The 18,803-nt window shown below is 46.0% G+C and overlaps 1 protein-coding gene across 3 annotated transcripts in view; it reads right to left on the reverse strand.

Moving 5' to 3' along the window:
- LOC146798000 (RAS guanyl-releasing protein 1-like) overlaps nt 1-18,803 on the reverse strand; it is a 340,732-nt gene that overhangs the window by 44,192 nt on the left and 277,737 nt on the right. For all 3 annotated transcript variants that reach the window (XM_085625228.1, XM_085625230.1, XM_085625229.1), the window contains exon 16: nt 7,841-8,118. In XM_085625228.1, coding sequence (XP_085481354.1) covers nt 7,841-8,118 — 278 coding nt within the window. The remainder of the gene's footprint in view (nt 1-7,840; nt 8,119-18,803) is intronic.

Below are 18,803 nucleotides of genomic sequence, written 5' to 3' on the forward strand. Positions count from 1 at the left end.
GGGTAAGTCACATACAAAAGGCTGGAGGAAAAAATCAATGAAACGAGAGGTGTTTTCAAACAGTCCGCCAATGGCAGATATGATTGGTCTGCCGGGTGGATCGGTGGCGTTTTTGTGTATTTTGGGTATTAAATAAAGTTGTGGTGTGGTTGGGTAGTCGTTCTTAATAAAATCGAATTCCTGTTTGGTGAGGAGACCTTGACTTCTCCATTCATAAAGTGCTCTATGGTATCTTTCTTGTATACCTACGATGATAGTTGGTGTTATACGACTATAGCACTCGCGGTCACTCAGTTGTTTTTGAGCCTCCATATTGTATTGGGTTAGCGGCCAAAGGACCACATTGCCGCCCTTGTCTGACCATCGCACCACAATGTCATCTCTTTCTTTGATTTTGTTCATGACAGTGTTATATTCCCTCCTGCTTGCATTATAGGTTCGATTGAATTCTTGGCTACTTTTGAGCGCCAAGGATTTGAGGTCTCTGACAACATTATCTACAAAAACATCAAGGCCATCTCTCGGCATTATGGGAGTAAACACTGATTTAGGTCTGAAAGGAGTTGGTTCATACGGAAAAGTGTCAATGATATTTTCGGTTGGGTTAGTCGTAGCTGATGTTGGAACGCCTCGCTCTTCATTTTGCAAATACATCATATCCTGTAAGAGTCCCATGTCAGCCACTGTGAGGCCACTATTCTTTTCTCCACCACAACTTTCGTTGGCATCATTTTTGGAGATAGAGAAAAAGTGTTTTTTTAGTTTGAGTTTCCTGACAAAATGAAACAGGTCAATCCGGGTCTGAGGATACATATACATACATACATACATACATACACACACTTTTTTAACTGTCTATTTGTCTGTGACTGCATAGTAGCTGTGGATGTTTAAGACAACACATAAGCGTGAATTTCAAAAAGTGCTGCATACATTTAGAAACATAACAATCATATACTGCATGGGATAAAAACACAACATAAAGAATCCATAGACGAGATTGCCTTAAACAGCTATGCACTTTTAGGATTGCACTATTTGTACCTGAAACTCCGAACGTTTTATTTGTTGTGCGTTTTTTAGGTCGAGCATTCGAGACCTCTTGTATATGCTCTTGTATATGCTTTAGTATATACTTGTATTTGTATGTACTTTGTGCGCTCTGGAGATCAGCCCTAGGATTTGTCTGCGCCGCTTAGGGACTTTTTGTCTGTTCAACTGCCTCTACTTAACTGTCTTAATAGAAAACGACCAGTAGAGGTCAGTAAAATACCAGAATTGCTTTCTGCTGAGGGACTTTCTTTTTTAAAATTTTTCTGGCAACTGCCTCTATTTAATTTTCTTGATAAAAAACGACCAGCAGAGGTCAGTAAATATCAGAATCACTTTAGCATTCTCTAGATTCCAGTCCATAGAAATTGTCTTCCACGAGTACCCGTAGATAATAATTTTTTCAAATCTTGTATTTTCAGTGATTTTACCAACGAAGGCCCTGATTTTATGTTAAAAACAGAGCATTGGACTATACCATTGCCCGCTGAAAGGCAATATTTCTCTCCATGTGTTCCCATACGTGGTGTGTCACGCAGTTTGGAGCTTACTTTCCCTCCATGTTGAAGAACAATAGATGTTTCAGCACCCAGGTTAATGTGCTACATAGTTCCTAAAGGCGAGACTGATTGCATTGCAAATGTTTGTTTATAAGGGGATCAAGGCAGTGTGTGATGATGTCCTGTTTTTAGCAGAGTTCTTCAACAATCTCTCGATTGTGCGATAGCTTTATAAAAATAACAACCATTGTCATAGCCAATAGGTCTCGCCTTTGGGACCTTGTAAGTGTTTAGCTAGATCTACTGATTTTGCCAATTTTTGTAGCTATGTTGTAAAGTATTGTGGCTGCTGCACAGCATGCTTATAAGTTATAATAAAAAAGTATAATAAGCATTTTTGTTACTTTATGTATCACCTAGAAGACATTGTGTACAACTGAATACCTTATTAAAAAATTATTTAGCATAATTAATGTTTGTATATTTTTGCCCTTGCATTAGTGGCAACTTCTTTCTGCATGTTGTAATGCCTGTTTGTTAAGGTGGGGGTGCTGCACTGATGCCTGGGTGGTGCAGCATAAATACAGCAGCCCTGAACATAAGTGACCATTGCTCTCTGTTGTGAAGCCAAGGATTGGATATGCATTTAGTATTAACACCTTTATCACCCACTGCTCTGTAAGAAATTCACACTCCTGTCTTCCTGCAGGATTGTTGGTGCTTCAGTCTATCTGTGTCAATCAAGTCGCAGTTGTGGTGGTAAGAGAAGGAAAACCCTGAATAAACTTTAGTTTATAAAGGGATTTCCCTTCTTAGCACACCACTGCGCCATTGATTCATTTTTGCATGTCACAACCTCCGAGGTGCTTTAATCGCATCTAGATTACCACACAAATAAACCGGTGTGATTAACTTCAAAACGCCGCACGGAGCTTGCGGCAACTTTTTTGCTTAATAAATTCAATAACTCACTGAGCCATACGGCATTCACTAAGCTGGTTTAAAGCATCCGAAGGAGGCGGGGTGCTGGAAAGGGGCTCCTTGAGCACAAAACAAAGGTCAGTGCTGCAGTTGGTGTAGGATTCTCGACTGTTTCCATTGTTAAGCTGAGGATAGTACAGGCATTTCAAGTTGTAGGGTGATGCTGGCAGACAGCGAGCAGATGATTGGCAGAGAAGGATTCCATTAGGTTTGAGACCCTGCACTCCTAGTTTTAATTCCTAGTAGACACACTGACACTTCATGTCATACACAATCCCTGAAAGACCCGTGGGGCAGGGGAATCTGCAGTCACACTCTAACAGAGCCCTTTGAAATGCCAATATGGCTGAAGTAGTGGCAGTCACAGGTTGGGGGATTTCCCTGAAAGGCCAGTAGGGCCGGAGTCGCGGCAGTCACTAGCCAGGAAAGTCCTCTGAAAGGCCATTGGGACTGTCTAGGATTTTGTACGTGCTTGGTGAAGGCCTCTGGAAGGACGGTTACAGAGGGAACGGGGCCAGTGAGTGCCTGGTAGAGGAGCAGTGAATGTCAGTTACGTGACAAGTTTCCGCCGGAAATGTAAATGATTCTGCCCCTACATTTATGGTCTCGCGGAGCTGCTTCTTGTTGGTAACTGTGACGGTCTCCATTTCTCCACAGATCTCCCAGCCTCCGAATGTCTTTGCGGGCTGTAGACTGCTAATATCAGTAGTACTGAAGAGCTGATGATTTCGTAGGTTGTCACTAAAAATGGCAATGCCATTGGTCTCGCCTTTGGGACCATATAAGTATTTAGCGATGTCGCATATTACTGCAACACAGCCTCGCTCATTACTGCAACATAGCGCGCTCCAAGCACAGGATGGTGCTGTGGGAGGAGGTCGGTTTCACTAGCATGCACTGTGTGGCCGGCGCTCAACCCACATAGCTATCTTCATTATTAATATGCTTGCCCAGGGTTTTAATTTCCATTCCAACCTGAAGACAGGATGACTGGCTTAGTAAGTAGGAGAAGGGGGTATTTGGTAGGGGAGAAAGAGCACGAAGGAGAGAAATACAAAGAGAGGCTGGGTTGCGGTGCAAGGGCACGAGATGGAACAAGGGGCAGAAGAGAAAGAGAGCAACGCGGGCGGTTAGATGTTTGTAGGGTGACCAGATTTTAACAAGTTAAACACAAGCGTGCGTGCCTCGCGCTTAAAGTTAAATAAGGAGCACGAGCAAACAGTAAGTGGCCGGGAGAGAAGTGCGCGCTTGGGAGAGCAGTCTGCTAATTTTCAAAGCACATACTCGTGCTTGTGGTGAGCCGCTGCGCACTCCCGCAAGGCGTAGGGCCCTGTAGGAAGGTGGATATCTGACTATGGTTACCCCCAGATTTTTGCCTAGTGTCTAGCTGGTTTTTCGACTTAGTTGGCCTGAGATCCTGCTATTCAGGATCTCAGCCTGGCTGTTCTCTCTTTAAAATGGACTCCATGTACCCTAGGTACATACCCAATTGGTTGGATCACCCTGTCAGCCCCTGTACCAGTGTACACTAGGTACCCAGGGCATTGGTGTACCCAAGGCCTGCCAAGGGCTGAAGCATGTATTATGCCACCCCAGGCTTGGCCTAACAATTTGACACAACTGGCTGATCACTCCGCTGGGGTAAGTTGGTGTAATCACCTCTTACTTAGGTGTAGTATACCTATACCTAACCTTAAATGGGACACCTGGTAACCTATAAGTCACTCCTATGGCAGGCCTTAACAATCCTGAAGGCAGAGTGCTTGGTTCCATGTGAGATGGTGCTCTGGCATGAGCTGAGCCTGTCTGCAGTGGTCGGAACAACTTCCTTCTACTGTTTCCAGATATCGTCATACCATAAACTCTTAAGTGCATTATGAACCTCGCGGTTAAATGCTACCTTTGGTTTGGCTTTATCAAAACATGTCGAGTAAGGTGTCATACGAATTGGAATACTAACCCCTCGCCAATTCTGGCGACGGGGTTAGCATTCCACCCTTCTAGAGGGACACGACATGTACAGTACCTGAAACCCGGGTAAAATCAGACATAGCCTCAGCTCCACAACATGGATGCTGCCACCCCAGACACAAGTCTGCCCTCCTGCTGCTGGGAGTCCTTCCAGCTTGGGAGGTGTGGACAAAGGGTTTCCTGCCAGGGGAGGTGCGTGCACCACCCCAGACAGGATTTTGTGTATTGGTCAGGTAGGGCTTGAAAGAAACCAGACATGCCTGTGGCTCACAAGGAGCCTCGGTGCATATGCCAGTTCAAACCGGTCCTGGGGCACACCAGTCCCGGGCCTGGGGCGAGCTGGACAAAGGATTGGGGGTGTAACCACCCCCCTTCCTGGTCCCACCCATAGGGAGGGACCTAGCAGGTAGTCCGGCCCCTAGAATCCGCTTAAAGGTAGGAGCTGTGTCCTAAGACTTCAGACATCCTGGAATCAACTTAAAACTAAGAAGAAGACGGGAACTTCGACGCTCTGCTGCACAGAGGACTGAAGCCAATCTCCCCTGTGGTCAGGGAGTGACCACCTTGCTAACGCAAGCACCATCCAGCGAATCAACGTCTGCTTTGCCGCCGCCTCCCGCCGGAGCCCGAGCCCAGAGACTGACAAGACCTGGACCTCCAGACCTCTCACCGCCCGATCCACAGTCCCTGAAAAGAGGAGACCCGTGGAGGCACCGAGACACGTGGAGCCAGCCATCTTGAAACGACTACGACAAGCTGACCAGTGCAACAACCGAGGCTCCCTCCAAGTTGTGCTTTGGGTCCTGAGAAGCCCAACCCTCGAGCAGCATCTGCACCAAAGGTGAGCCCTCCAGCATCTCCACGATCTGCGTGGGGCCCTTCTGCATTTTGCCACTCGACGCGCCTAACCGGTTGCTGGCCCGCTGGCTAGTGGCCATCTTGGCGACGAAATCTACGACAAACACCGCTGGTCTGGTTGCTCCAGACTGGCCCTTGCTCCCCTCCAAAGGAGCAGTTCCTCTGACCTTGCTGGTCAGAACCATCAGCTTAAACTCCTTGCCCACAACAATTGCTTTTGCCAAGGCTTGTTTGCTTCGATCAAGTCGCCGAGATGGCCACTAGCCAGCGGGCCAGCAACCGGTTAGGCGCGTCGAGTGGCAAAATGCAGAAGGGCCCCACGCAGATCGTGGAGATGCTGGAGGGCTCACCTTTGGTGCAGATGCTGCTCGAGGGTTGGGCTTCTCAGGACCCAAAGCACAACTTGGAGGGAGCCTCGGTTGTTGCACTGGTCAGCTTGTCGTAGTCGTTTCAAGATGGCTGGCTCCACGTGTCTCGGTGCCTCCACGGGTCTCCTCTTTTCAGGGACTGTGGATCGGGCGGTGAGAGGTCTGGAGGTCCAGGTCTTGTCAGTCTCTGGGCTCGGGCTCCGGCGGGAGGCGGCGGCAAAGCAGACGTTGATTCGCTGGATGGTGCTTGCGTTAGCAAGGTGGTCACTCCCTGACCACAGGGGAGATTGGCTTCAGTCCTCTGTGCAGCAGAGCGTCGAAGTTCCCGTCTTCTTCTTAGTTTTAAGTTGATTCCAGGATGTCTGAAGTCTTAGGACACAGCTCCTACCTTTAAGCGGATTCTAGGGGCCGGACTACCTGCTAGGTCCCTCCCTATGGGTGGGACCAGGAAGGGGGGTGGTTACACCCCCAATCCTTTGTCCAGCTCGCCCCAGGCCCGGGACTGGTGTGCCCCAGGACCGGTTTGAACTGGCATATGCACCGAGGCTCCTTGTGAGCCACAGGCATGTCTGGTTTCTTTCAAGCCCTACCTGACCAATACACAAAATCCTGTCTGGGGTGGTGCACGCACCTCCCCTGGCAGGAAACCCTTTGTCCACACCTCCCAAGCTGGAAGGACTCCCAGCAGCAGGAGGGCAGACTTGTGTCTGGGGTGGCAGCATCCATGTTGTGGAGCTGAGGCTATGTCTGATTTTACCCGGGTTTCAGGTACTGTACATGTCGTGTCCCTCTAGAAGGGTGGAATGCTAACCCCGTCGCCAGAATTGGCGAGGGGTTAGTATTCCAATTCGTATGACACCTTACTCGACATGTTTTGATAAAGCCAAACCAAAGGTAGCATTTAACCGCGAGGTTCATAATGCACTTAAGAGTATATGGTATGACGATATCTGGAAACAGTAGAAGGAAGTTGTTCCGACCACTGCAGACAGGCTCAGCTCATGCCAGAGCACCATCTCACATGGAACCAAGCACTCTGCCTTCAGGATTGTTAAGGCCTGCCATAGGAGTGACTTATAGGTTACCAGGTGTCCCATTTAAGGTTAGGTATAGGTATACTACACCTAAGTAAGAGGTGATTACACCAACTTACCCCAGCGGAGTGATCAGCCAGTTGTGTCAAATTGTTAGGCCAAGCCTGGGGTGGCATAATACATGCTTCAGCCCTTGGCAGGCCTTGGGTACACCAATGCCCTGGGTACCTAGTGTACACTGGTACAGGGGCTGACAGGGTGATCCAACCAATTGGGTATGTACCTAGGGTACATGGAGTCCATTTTAAAGAGAGAACAGCCAGGCTGAGATCCTGAATAGCAGGATCTCAGGCCAACTAAGTCGAAAAACCAGCTAGACACTAGGCAAAAATCTGGGGGTAACCATAGTCAGATATCCACCTTCCTACAGGCCCCACATGCACGAGTATGTGCTTTGAAAAAGAGCTGCACGACAGCTAAAGGTCTCCTATGTAGCTCATGCGCGCTGCGTAGGCGAGACCTAAAAATGACAAATCTACTCAAAATTAATCAGAGACATGTGGAAAGAACATTTAAAAATAATTTTGTCTTTTGCAAATGGATGTGTATGTTTTTCACAAATTGCGATGCGATGGAGCTTAGAAATGACATAAAGTGAAAGTTTAAAACAAAGGGAAATTCTAAAATGGCTATTCTGAACGAGTGAAATAGATGCACGGATTTATTTGAACTGATTACGTTTTGGTAAAACTTTCTTTCAAGAGTGAGAGATGTCTCTCAGCTGCAGCCATATGCATGTCTCTCCAGCATCCTTTCACTTTGCGAATCAATCCAGATGACAAGTTTAACAAGGTCTCTCAAAAAGCAGTTGGCTCCTGGCAACAACTTTTGGCTTCTGAGACAAGATTCATTTGTGTCTGTGTCACATGTTCCATCCACAGGCCCTCCCTCTTTAGACCCCAAGAATGAGGTACACTGCTGGCTCGTGCCCAGACCTCGCGCAACATGCCCTTACTGTAAATTACTGTAGGAGCCCAAGCCCCTCAGGCCCCTACAACTTGAGGCCTATAGTTCTTACCTTTTCCAGCAGTTTAAGTCGGCCCTGGAGGGCATCACGTGCGGAGCCCTGTGGACTGTAGTCCATTTCTTGTCCAAGTGGAGTGGAAGACACAACTTTATCAGACATTGCAATGAGCCCCTCTGTCTGTGACCCCTTGTGCGCCATCTTGACTGGTCGCTTGGAGATGGAGTTCCTTGAGAGAGAACCAGCTCGAGTGAAGATGCTGTGTTCCTTCCGCTCGTCCCTGTAATCACATACGTCGCTTTGCTGGAAAGTGAAAGCCTCTTCATCTGAGCCTGGAAGTCATAAATCAACAGGAAGAGAGATATAAAATCAGAAAACCAATTAAGAAACTAGTTGCATTTACATGCATGCAAAGCAAGAATGACAAGCTCATGTCTCGAGATGAACTCCTCCTACTTCCCCACACTTTCATTTCCGGAAGAGATCTAATTTGCCCAGACCCCTGACAGTGTAAGGACCATCACTAATACGAAATGGAGCTGAAGTCAGAAGGATGTGAGTGCCTGGTATTGGTGTAAAATATTAGCCCCCACAGCCCCGGTGGAGTGGGGGGTACCTAGTTACAGGGGGCCCCCTCGGCACTGTGCATGGGCAGCGAGCCCCTGGCCTGAGAGCTCCTGACTTAGTCCGGGGGGCCTCCATGCACTTTGTACTGGGGCCCAGCCTCCCTCAAGCTTCGTTACACCACTTGTGCCCAGAGTACAGTGGGGTTGTCAATGTTATCTTATGTTTTGCTATGTAATGTGTGTTTGAATAGCAGACAACTCACTTGGGAGGATATCCTGGCATTGAGGCAGGAGCTGTAAGGGCAGCAAGCTCCAGGCTTCAGTTTCTTGCATTTGTGGATTGAAGCCAGTGGAGCCGTTTGAGGTGCAGGATGATGAGAATGCGGGGTAAAAGGTTGAGGGAGAGCCTGGCCGCTGAGCTCTGTATGGTGTGCAGTCTTCTGATCAGTAAAGCGTTGAATCTGGCATAAAGTGCATTGCTGTAGTCCAGCTTGCTGGTAATGAGGGCTTGGGTGATGGTTCTGCAAGTTTGGGCAGTGAGCCTTTAGAAAATTTTCTTGAGCATCTTGAGTGTGTGAAAGCAGGAGATGTAGACTAAGTTCACTGGGCCAGGCTTTGTGAGTTGTTTGTCGATTACTATTTTGAGGTTCTTTGTGTGGGTTGCTGGGAGGGGTGTGGGTTCGTGTTCGGCAACCCACCAGCAAGAGTTCCATATCAATTTGTCTTTGCCAAAGCCTACTACTTCCATCTTGTCTGCATGGAGCTTGGGGCAGTAATCCAATGCTCTTTAATCTATTATTGATCATGGCAATAGAATAAGCATCTTCAGGTGAGAGGTCAGTCGTACTAGGCAGAGGAGTAACATCAGTAATTCATATAATGGGAACCCCACAATAAAGGCACCAAGCTGCTTTCGAGTAGTAGGAGGCAAAATCAGGAAATGTAATTTGAAAAGATCCAGGACAGACCAAAAGAACAATCCAAGTTGGAGAACAAAGACTGATCGGAAGACCGACTCCCATCTACTGTGCTGAAGCATGAAGCAAATTGTGATAAATAGGTGTTCATGCTGCCAAAATATTTGCATGTTTTTATAAAATCTTTTTATTCTTATTTTCATAACAGAACAATGGCAGAGCTATATAATGCTCTGTTACTCACTTAAGCACATAAACTAAGAAGAACATTTATTCATCCCCCACCAACCCGCAACACCAAGAGCAACACAACACATTCAGAAGCACAAAAAAGACAGAAGCCTTGCCACAGCTACAAACAAATGGCCAATCTCAGTTAGGTTAACATCTCATTATGGGGAACTCAACATCACAAAGTTTGTGAGTTCCAATTTAGTCTCAATGCCCAAAGGGTTCTAGGACAAGACAATGTTCAGTGGTCATATTGAAAGTAATCCACCAGGAGCTTCCATGCCCATGTGGCCCTCAAATCTTTTCTGAATGTTGACAGGTCTTGTATGATCATTTCCATGACCATTTGGGACCAGAGTCTTCTGGACCACTGCGTGATGTCTGATGCCATTGGTTTCTTCCACTCAGTTGCTAATTTCTGTTTCGTTTCCAATCGAGTTTGTGAAATGACTGTTCATTCTTTTAATGCAAGGCCTTCCGATTGTGTCGACCAAAGGCCCAGGATCGTAACCAGGGGGTCTTGGGGAATTGGAAACCAAGCCACCTTCTTTTTGTGATTTAGTACATCGTTCCAGTACAATTTGATATTTGGGCAAGACCACTAAATATGCACCATTGTGCTCTTCATACCACACCCTCTCCAACATTTGTCGTCATAGTGTGGGAACATGCACTAGAGTTTTCTTGGTGTCTGATACCAATTAAACATAATTTTACACCATGTTTCCCTACCCTGCGCACTGCTAGTGGTTTTAGGAATATCATCCCTTAAATCCATGACATTCTTCTTGTATGATCTCTTATCCTCATTGTTGCACGTAAGGCCATTTGGGAGTGTATGGGATAGTTGTGAGTGTAGCATAAATAGACAACACCAGGACTTTTGTGGTACGATACTTGTAGAGAGCTTTTCAAACTCAATGTTAACCCTGGTTCCCATTTCCTAGTTATGGGAGGGGGTGAAGCCTAATGCTTAAATTGGAAATAGCTGTGACTCGTCCCGCCCCCAATCCCAAAATCTTGTTAGCACAGCTGGCACAATGTAGTCCTCTGCTTTTGAAACAGGTCCTTCAGCATTGTACAGTGTTCCAATCGCCAAGTTGCAAATTGTTTCTCATCCAGGGCTGGGCTGAAGTTGGGTTTACCACCTAAAGGAGTGAAAGGCGATGGGAAGGGAGGGAGTCCCTCAGTTTTGGTTTGTGTATCACATACCTCCATGGTAGGTCTGATTAAGTCTGAAATGTATGCCACAGCTGGTCTTGCTTGACGAGCCAGCAATAACACCTCCCATAGGGCCTACCCAATATATTCCATTTAATGAAGGCCTATTACTTCTCTGTTTACCTGAGGTACCACTCAAAGACTACCCTTAATCAACGACATAGTACTTTTAAATGTTAGGTTGGACTGACCATCCTCCTGACTGCAACCTACTGTGCACGACCCTGCATGAGATTTGAGGTCTGCGTCCTTTCAATATGAACCTATCACAAGCTGTTTGCAGGTAAACTAGGTCTTGTTTGAGGACTGCTAATGGAAGAAGCTGAAGGAACACAGCAATCTCTACCAATCCACCGAAATCAACTGCGGAGTCCCATAGGGATGATCACTCAGCCCTACCCTCTTCAACGTCTACATGGCCACCCTCGCCGCCATCGTTCGACGGCACGGCCTCAGCATTTTCTCCTACGCTGACGACACCCAGCTCATCCTCTTCCTCACCAAGGAACCCACCACAACCAGACTCAACTTCCAGAAAGGAATGCAAGACGTTGCAGCCTGGATGAATAACAGCTGTCTAAAACTCAAATCCATGAAAACAAAAGTCCTCGTCCTCGGAACCACCCCCTCGGCATGGAACACCTGGTGGCCCACCGGGCTCGCAGATCCCGACCACCACAGAGCACACCAAGAACCTCGTCATCATTCTCGACTCTTCCCTCTCCATGAACCATCAGGTCAATGCCGTCACCTCCAGCTGCTTCAACGCCCTCCACATCCTCTGTAAGACCTTCAAATGGATCCCCCAAAGCAAAGAAGACCGTAACCCACACACTCATCACTAGCAGGCTGGACAATGGAAACGCCCTCTACGCCGGCATCAACAAGTCCCTACTCCCAAGCTCCAGACAATACAGAACACCGCTGCCAGACTCGTCCTCGGGGTCCCTCGAGATGAACACATCAGCCAACACCTATGCAAGCTCCACTGGCTCCCCGTCGAGAAAAGAGTCACTTTCAAGATACTCACCCACGCCTACAAATACCTCAATGACAGAATCACCCTCCAAGGGTCCAAAAGCGATCTCCGGTCCACCAACCTCCTCCTCGCCGAGACCACATGCATCCGCAGAGCCAGGGCAGGGGGAAGATCCTTCTCCTACATCGCGGCCAAGACCTAGAACGAGCTCCCCATCGACACCAGACAAGCCCCCTCCGTGAACACCTTCAGGAAGGCACTGAAGACCTGGTTATCTGGATGCCTGAATATTTGGTACTGCCCCTCGCCCACTAAAAAGAGGACAGGGACTCAAGCTTATTTTTGAGTGACTGGCTCATCTGGATACCCTTCATTTCCAATTTAGTGAAGTTGACTTAAATGCCTGACGCTGCTCCAAAGCGTTGTGTGGTGTGTAGTTGCCGTGGGTATGGAAGTTTTGAGTTTCGTCACCGTTAAAAGAATATCATCGGCAAATCGGACTATCTTATGCGAGAGACTTCCGAAATCCATACCGCTAACCCCTGGAGTTTGTACAATGAGTTGAGCCAGAGCCAAGTAATAAGGAGGACAACGGGCACACTGTGGCATACCTGTAGAGGCAAAAGTTCTCTGTTTTCCCCATTAACTACAACTCTCGCCAGTGATGCCATGTAACCTGCCCATATATACGCTTCGTATTGAGGCCCAGTCTGATATTTTTCCAGTACTTGCTGCAGAAATGTCCATTCCAGCCAGTCGACCATGAGGATTAGCGACGTAATAGATCAACTATTGGATTCTTCAATGAGGTGCAGGACCCATTTAATGTTATCAAACATCTGCCTAGTTCTAGAAAACCCCGATTAGTAGGTATCTACCAGGTAGAGCATACATACCTCCAATATGTTAGCTAGCACTTTCGTATCCACATCATGAAGTCCACTTTAAGTAGCAATATGGGTCTGTAAGACATTTCTCTAATTTTCCCCACCTTATGTACTAAGATTATGTCTGCTTCCCAATAGTGTCAGTGATAGCCTGACTCACTAAATGAGCTGTAAAGAGAGGTTGAATGTGATGTGAACAGCGAACAGAATCTTTTGTAAAATACATTTGTGAGCATGTCAGGGCTGGGCACATTGTCAGAAGGGAGGTTTTTCCAGGTCATCTCTCATTGCTTGTGGTGTGGTGGGTAACTGTATGGACTCCAAAATGTTAGAGATTCTATGTCTCAGGGCGTTGGCTACTGTATAGATCCACGTACAATGCCTGGAATGCACATTGTTTAGCCGTTTGTGTTTTGAATTCAGAGCCATTCTGTAACTGTACATTTGCTATGCTGGAGAATATCTTAGATAGGCGCAGTCGAGTGTCCCATAGCCTTATTACCTTTTTCATAAAACTTTTGTTTTAATCTCAGTTGCGCTCTTTTAGTGCTCATTCTGTCAATAATTAATGTTTTGGACACCTGAGCTTTGTCACTCTTGAGAGGGTTCCTGTTCTCCATACTTGAGTTCTTTGGCTCTAAGTTCCTCTTCTAACTTGGTTTTGATGAGTGACCAGTTGAGCCTCCGCTGTGGTCTTATCGATATCACCTTGCCTCAAGGAACAGCTTGAAAGCATCCCAAATTACATGGGTCAGAGTTGTGTCTGATTGATTAAGCTCGAAGTAATCTTGAATTTGCTCTTTTATCTCTTATTTGTATAGGTTATCTTTTAAGTCCATGAATCAAACCAGCGTGCGTTTTTAAGCCTATGTGAGTCCTGTATGTGAAAGCCACATAATATGGGTGTGTGGTCTAAGATAGTTATGAAACAGATCTCAATTTGAACCATCTGGACTAGTAGTGTACTCTTATTCCGAACCAAATTTGCTGTGCTGAGTATCTGTCTAATGGGTAGTGGTCTAGGTCTAGATTGTAGACGAGGTTAAAGTCACCCACCCAAATCACTTCACGATATGCTCTGTCACTGACAATATCTAAAAGTTGAAGAAGGTGGGGTTCCTGCTGCAAGTTTGTCGCGGATGTCACCACTAGGGAGAAATCCCGCATGTTCAGTTTACTTAAAATAGTGATGTATCTCCCTTTTCGTGTATCTGAGTGCCTACAAAACTTCCAAAGAAAGCACTATGTGAAAGGCTATCATGACGCCACACATTATTCTGATTTTAGATGTAGCATGAAACTGTGTGGTATAAGTTCTGTGTGATATCAGCCATGTAGCTTTCATAAAGAAGTGTGATTGCCGGACACATACGATATTGGTTTGTTCCCCCGTGATTGCTCTCCATACCTTGTGTCTTTTAATCGAACAATTGAGACCCCCGCATGTTCCAGGAAAAGAGTCTAACCATTAGATATATTTGAATCAGTGGTGGCTTTCTGGTCTGGGGATCTGGCAAGCAACAGTTTTCCTAAAGATGGTTGACGTGTGTTACCCCTGTCATGTGGAATGTTCCCTGGAATCCTCCTCCCATTCACTCACCACCTATAGCACAAACAGAAATAAAAAAACACAACCATTTCCATGCAGGAGTGTAACAACGATGTGCCAGATGTAACACCCCTGTAGACAGCTACTTCCTTCCCCCAATCCACACATATCACATGAAAACTTTCAACAGAAAGAACATACTATGTCCAGGTTTACACCAGATGGCATCTCACTTGGGCATATCCATCTCTGTTCAATCACCTGGGGGGTGCCTTGTCCCTTCCTCCTCTCCTGGTTTGTGGGACTTCTTTTCCCACTGTTCACTTCCTCCCAATTGCACTGTATAATCTCTTTTGCTCAATGTCAGATGCTTACTAGCCAGCAGACCAAGAAATCCCCTGCCCGCCTCCACCAATCTGACTTGAGTGAGCGTATAATTTATTGTGCAAATTAGGGCAAATGGGAATGCCCGTGTCTTTACCAGATCTGCCTATTTCTGAGCTCAGCTGTGTCATCAGATAGCGACTGCCTCTTGGCTAGGGTAGCCTGCGAGATATCCTGACATAGCTGCATTGTGCATTCCATGAAGTCTATGGCTGCCTGCTGGCGTGCTGCCCTGAGGATTTCATCCATAGTCTCTGATGAACTTTGTTTTGTTATTATGTCTCTTGGGCTTTTCCCCAGGTCCAAGTAAGGGGCAGCCCACTCTATGGGCATGCATAATGCGGATCCCTTGAGGGCCATGCTCACCTTACACTTACTTGAAAACTCACTTGCAGCTACCACATGTGTTCCTTTGATGGATTCTCTAGCATCTCTAGCATTGCATATGCAAATATTGTCTCTGCTGGATCTGTTTTAAGAGTCTTTGCATTTAATTTTCATCTTCCTTGTCTGAGCATCTTTTGCATTGGACTGCAAAGGTACAATGGACTCCTCGTTGCTACGCACACAGTCTCCTATGGCTTTAATATCCCTGGACAGACCACCCAGGGAGGCTTGCACTTTTGTTCTGACAGTATGTAGTTGTTTGGTCAGCATTGAGGTCAGTTTGTCCTGCTTGTCTGATAGGCAGGTGAGTAGGTACTTATTTGGTGAGCAGTGTGGAGGTCACTTTTTTTCTAGTTGGCCATCTCTGGACTTGGTAGCCTGGTTGGGACAATGCAGGTCACATGTGGCTGCTGTTTATCTTTGTTTCTCGTGTACCGGCAGGATTTAAGGTCTCTCTAGGACTTCAACAAGTATTTTCTTTTCATGTGCTCTGTTAGCTTGCGTGACAGGTCTCTTCATCAGTGCACCTCGCCACCTGCAGCAAACCAACAATGGGCATTTGGCCCACCTCATCGAATTTCACCACCCTTCATCAGGTGCAGCCACAGGGGGGTTGGCCTTGACATCAGGTATTTGCAGGTATTTTTCCCCTCTGATCATTAGGAGTTCGCTTGGCAGCTTCAAGTGAGAAACAAACACAACGAGATGATAAAAGGAGATCTGAAACTTTTCAGGCACTCACCCCCAGTCACAGATCTGGGTTGATCCATCATCGTTCTTTAGCTCACTTCGCCACCTCAGTTCAGACCCAGCTATATGCAAATTAGTCTTGACCCTGTGCCTCATGCCTCATCGCATGTCTCTCTGGTGCACCGGAGGCTTCGCTCCATTCATATTCTGCCATGAGCACTTGTGAGGGTATGCAGAGATTGTAATTATGGTGCTTGTTTTGTCGTTCTATTGTCCTCCTGGGGTTGATAAACATGGTTGTAGTGCAAGCTCATGTGTTGGGATATACATTTAGAGCGTCCCTGACATGAGCGTTGTCTTCTACAATGCATCAACGTCTTAGGGCTCTGCACATATTAATCCAAATAAAATTCATCATTTAGGCAAGAGGCTGAACACACCCCTCAGGCTGTTCTTGTTAACTTTATTGGCGGTCTGCGCCCAGGCCGCCCTCAGCAAAACTAGCAGTTCACAGCAGCAGCATCAAAAGAGGCACTCCTCCACCCAGCCTCCGGTGCATTGACCAGCATGAATATGGTCAGTGTCACCACAAATTACTCGTTTTAAGGTTATCGGATTAAGACCACATTGCTCCAGTGCTGGCCATGCCCCCACTCCTGATTTTTTTAAGTGAACACATCTACTTCAATTCTCTTGAAAGAGTGAAAACATTACTTGCTTCATGTAAGGTGCAACCTGAGAAGAGTAGGCACAATCATTCAATTTCACATGCCACAAAGACCAGGAATTGAGTAACCAGAGCGAGAAAAAACACATACCCAAGATGATTCTTCAGAAAGAAACTGGGAAATGAGAGGATGCTGATGAATATGCAACTAACTTCCTCCCCAAATTCATCTGTGCAAATGCTCCCATAGTAGAAACCATGCTTGGAGTAAATCCTTGGGGATGACTAACAACAAATGGCCTGATTTGTAGGAGTGCAATCTTGAAATGTATGGCAAATTCGGAGCCAGGCTCTAATGCGGTGTAACTTTCCTTCCTAGTATAGCCTAGGTAGTAAATATGCTGCCGGTGGAGACTGCTTCGGATCTTCCATCAGCTCTTCAAGGTCTGGCACTAACCTATGATGATTGGGGCCCTTGTCTGGTAGAGTTTATTCTGTGGCAGACTATCATGGAAACTGTTTGGACTTTCAGGAAAGTCAAACACAGTGTTTGTAACATGCTTGAAAGCATTAGCAGCCTATTAGAAAGACAGGTATGAACACAATAACACTATGCTTTGCGAGTACATTTACAGTGTCTGCACTTGCCGGCCAGCGCCTACCAGCAGTGAAGGAATTCTTGGTCCTTGTAAATTGTCTATATAGCCACTTTGGTGGAGAAACCTCAATGGCTTAGAGGAATGACTATACCAATGAGTATTTATCAGTACCACCCTGGTAAAGGATGATAATCTGCCAACATGAAGGCTGGAAAACCCACCTTACTAAACTCAATATCAGGACCCAAGTTCTTAAAAGAAGAAATGCTTTGACAATACAAGGGCAATATGCCCCCCTCCTCTGAGTAAGATTCAAAGCTATAACATTTTTTTTTTAAGTGTGTACAGTAGATCAAGTGGCTACATGGCAGCCCTTAGTGATGGATAATAATTTCAATGAGCCCATGTGGCAGCCAGACATTTTGTAGAACAGGTCGTTAATAAGTCAGTGGGGTTTCTTTTTCAAAGCTCAAAGCACATCTTATTATATAGACTGATTCCCCTACAGCTTACATAATGACCAAGAAATGCTATATAAAGCTGAACATGTCAGCATGAAAAATAGAAATGTGGTTCCATCTTTAGGTCTAGTGAGAAAGAACAATGGAATCTGGATTTTCTAGCTTTCTGAAACTGCTTAAGACAGAAACAATAGATTAAATCTTCAAGGAATCTATATGAAGTGGTAGTTGGAATTACTCTTTTTCTGTTTGTGGTGTAAAAAACCAGGGCAAATCTATCCTTTCAGGTAACCATTTCGGCTTGAGCAACATTTAAAAAAAGTAAAACGTGTAGCATCATACAGCAGTCATGAGCATCTACGTGACTGTGGTTCACCAACTCCATGACCGATAGTCTTTGCTTATGGTGTAGTCTAATTTATTCCACCATGTCCAATGAGAATTACAGAATTCATCTGCTGTTTAAGCAATTTTGAATGGACACAATGAACCCTATCAGAAAAGGTATCTATGGTTGGACCATTCGGATTGGCTGTTGGGCAGCCAATTGGAAAAGTTATGTACAGCTCGCACCTGCTTTACTGTTGAGAGAGGCAGGGGCAATCTGAACACAGGTCATTTTCCATGTTTGAACACACTAGGTGCCTCCTTCGTTTACCTTCGGAGCACATTTTGGTGTTCTTCAAACAAAATATACTCAACAGGTAGGCCAAAAAAGTGGTCTGGTACTTCTATATCCGCATTCAGAGACTACATTCACTCATTCTTAGTTCTGTTTAGGGCAAGACAGAAGAGTTTAAAAAGGTAGTTGTGCGACCTTTGACTTTGCTGTGTAAAAAGTTTGAAACTGGGTCTAATGATTGCATTATGTTGAATACTTTCAATTGGGTAGTATGTCACGATGTTGTTCTTTTCCAGCACCCATGCTTAAGACAACACCGGTGGGCTTTATGAAAGACTACTGCATGATGATGGATATGGAAAGATTCACTATGGGGGACGAACCTTGCCCAGTGAGTAGAGTAGAGGGCGAAGAAAGGATGGGTTAACAGGGGCAGAGTTGGGAAAGGACTAACAGGGCATCTTGGCAGGAACTGTACCTTTACTTCTAATTAAAGCTGCTATAATTTTAATAATGCTGTGTCAGCATATTTAAGAAGGGTGTCATACATAAAATGAAAGTAGCAGTATGTTTCAGTAGGCCGCTGCACTTTTGATGGGCAATACCAACATTTCTCCGGAGGGCGCTATATCCTCCCCCCGCCCCCCTTTGTTTCCTCCGAACTGATGCCGGCTTCCGAACAATGTATTGACTGATAGTCACTGTCAAGATATTGTAACTGGAGGTTATTCGACTTCCCTGTGAAAGTGCCACCATCGTGCTGGACTGACCTTGATCATTAGATCAGTGATAGCTCCGCTATTGATACAAGCGGTGTGAAACTTACTCCCACGAAAAGGATTCAATCATGTTGAGTC

Source organism: Triturus cristatus, chromosome 9 (assembly GCF_964204655.1).
Source record: "Triturus cristatus chromosome 9, aTriCri1.1, whole genome shotgun sequence".
NCBI classification, from domain to species: Eukaryota; Metazoa; Chordata; class Amphibia; order Caudata; family Salamandridae; genus Triturus; species Triturus cristatus.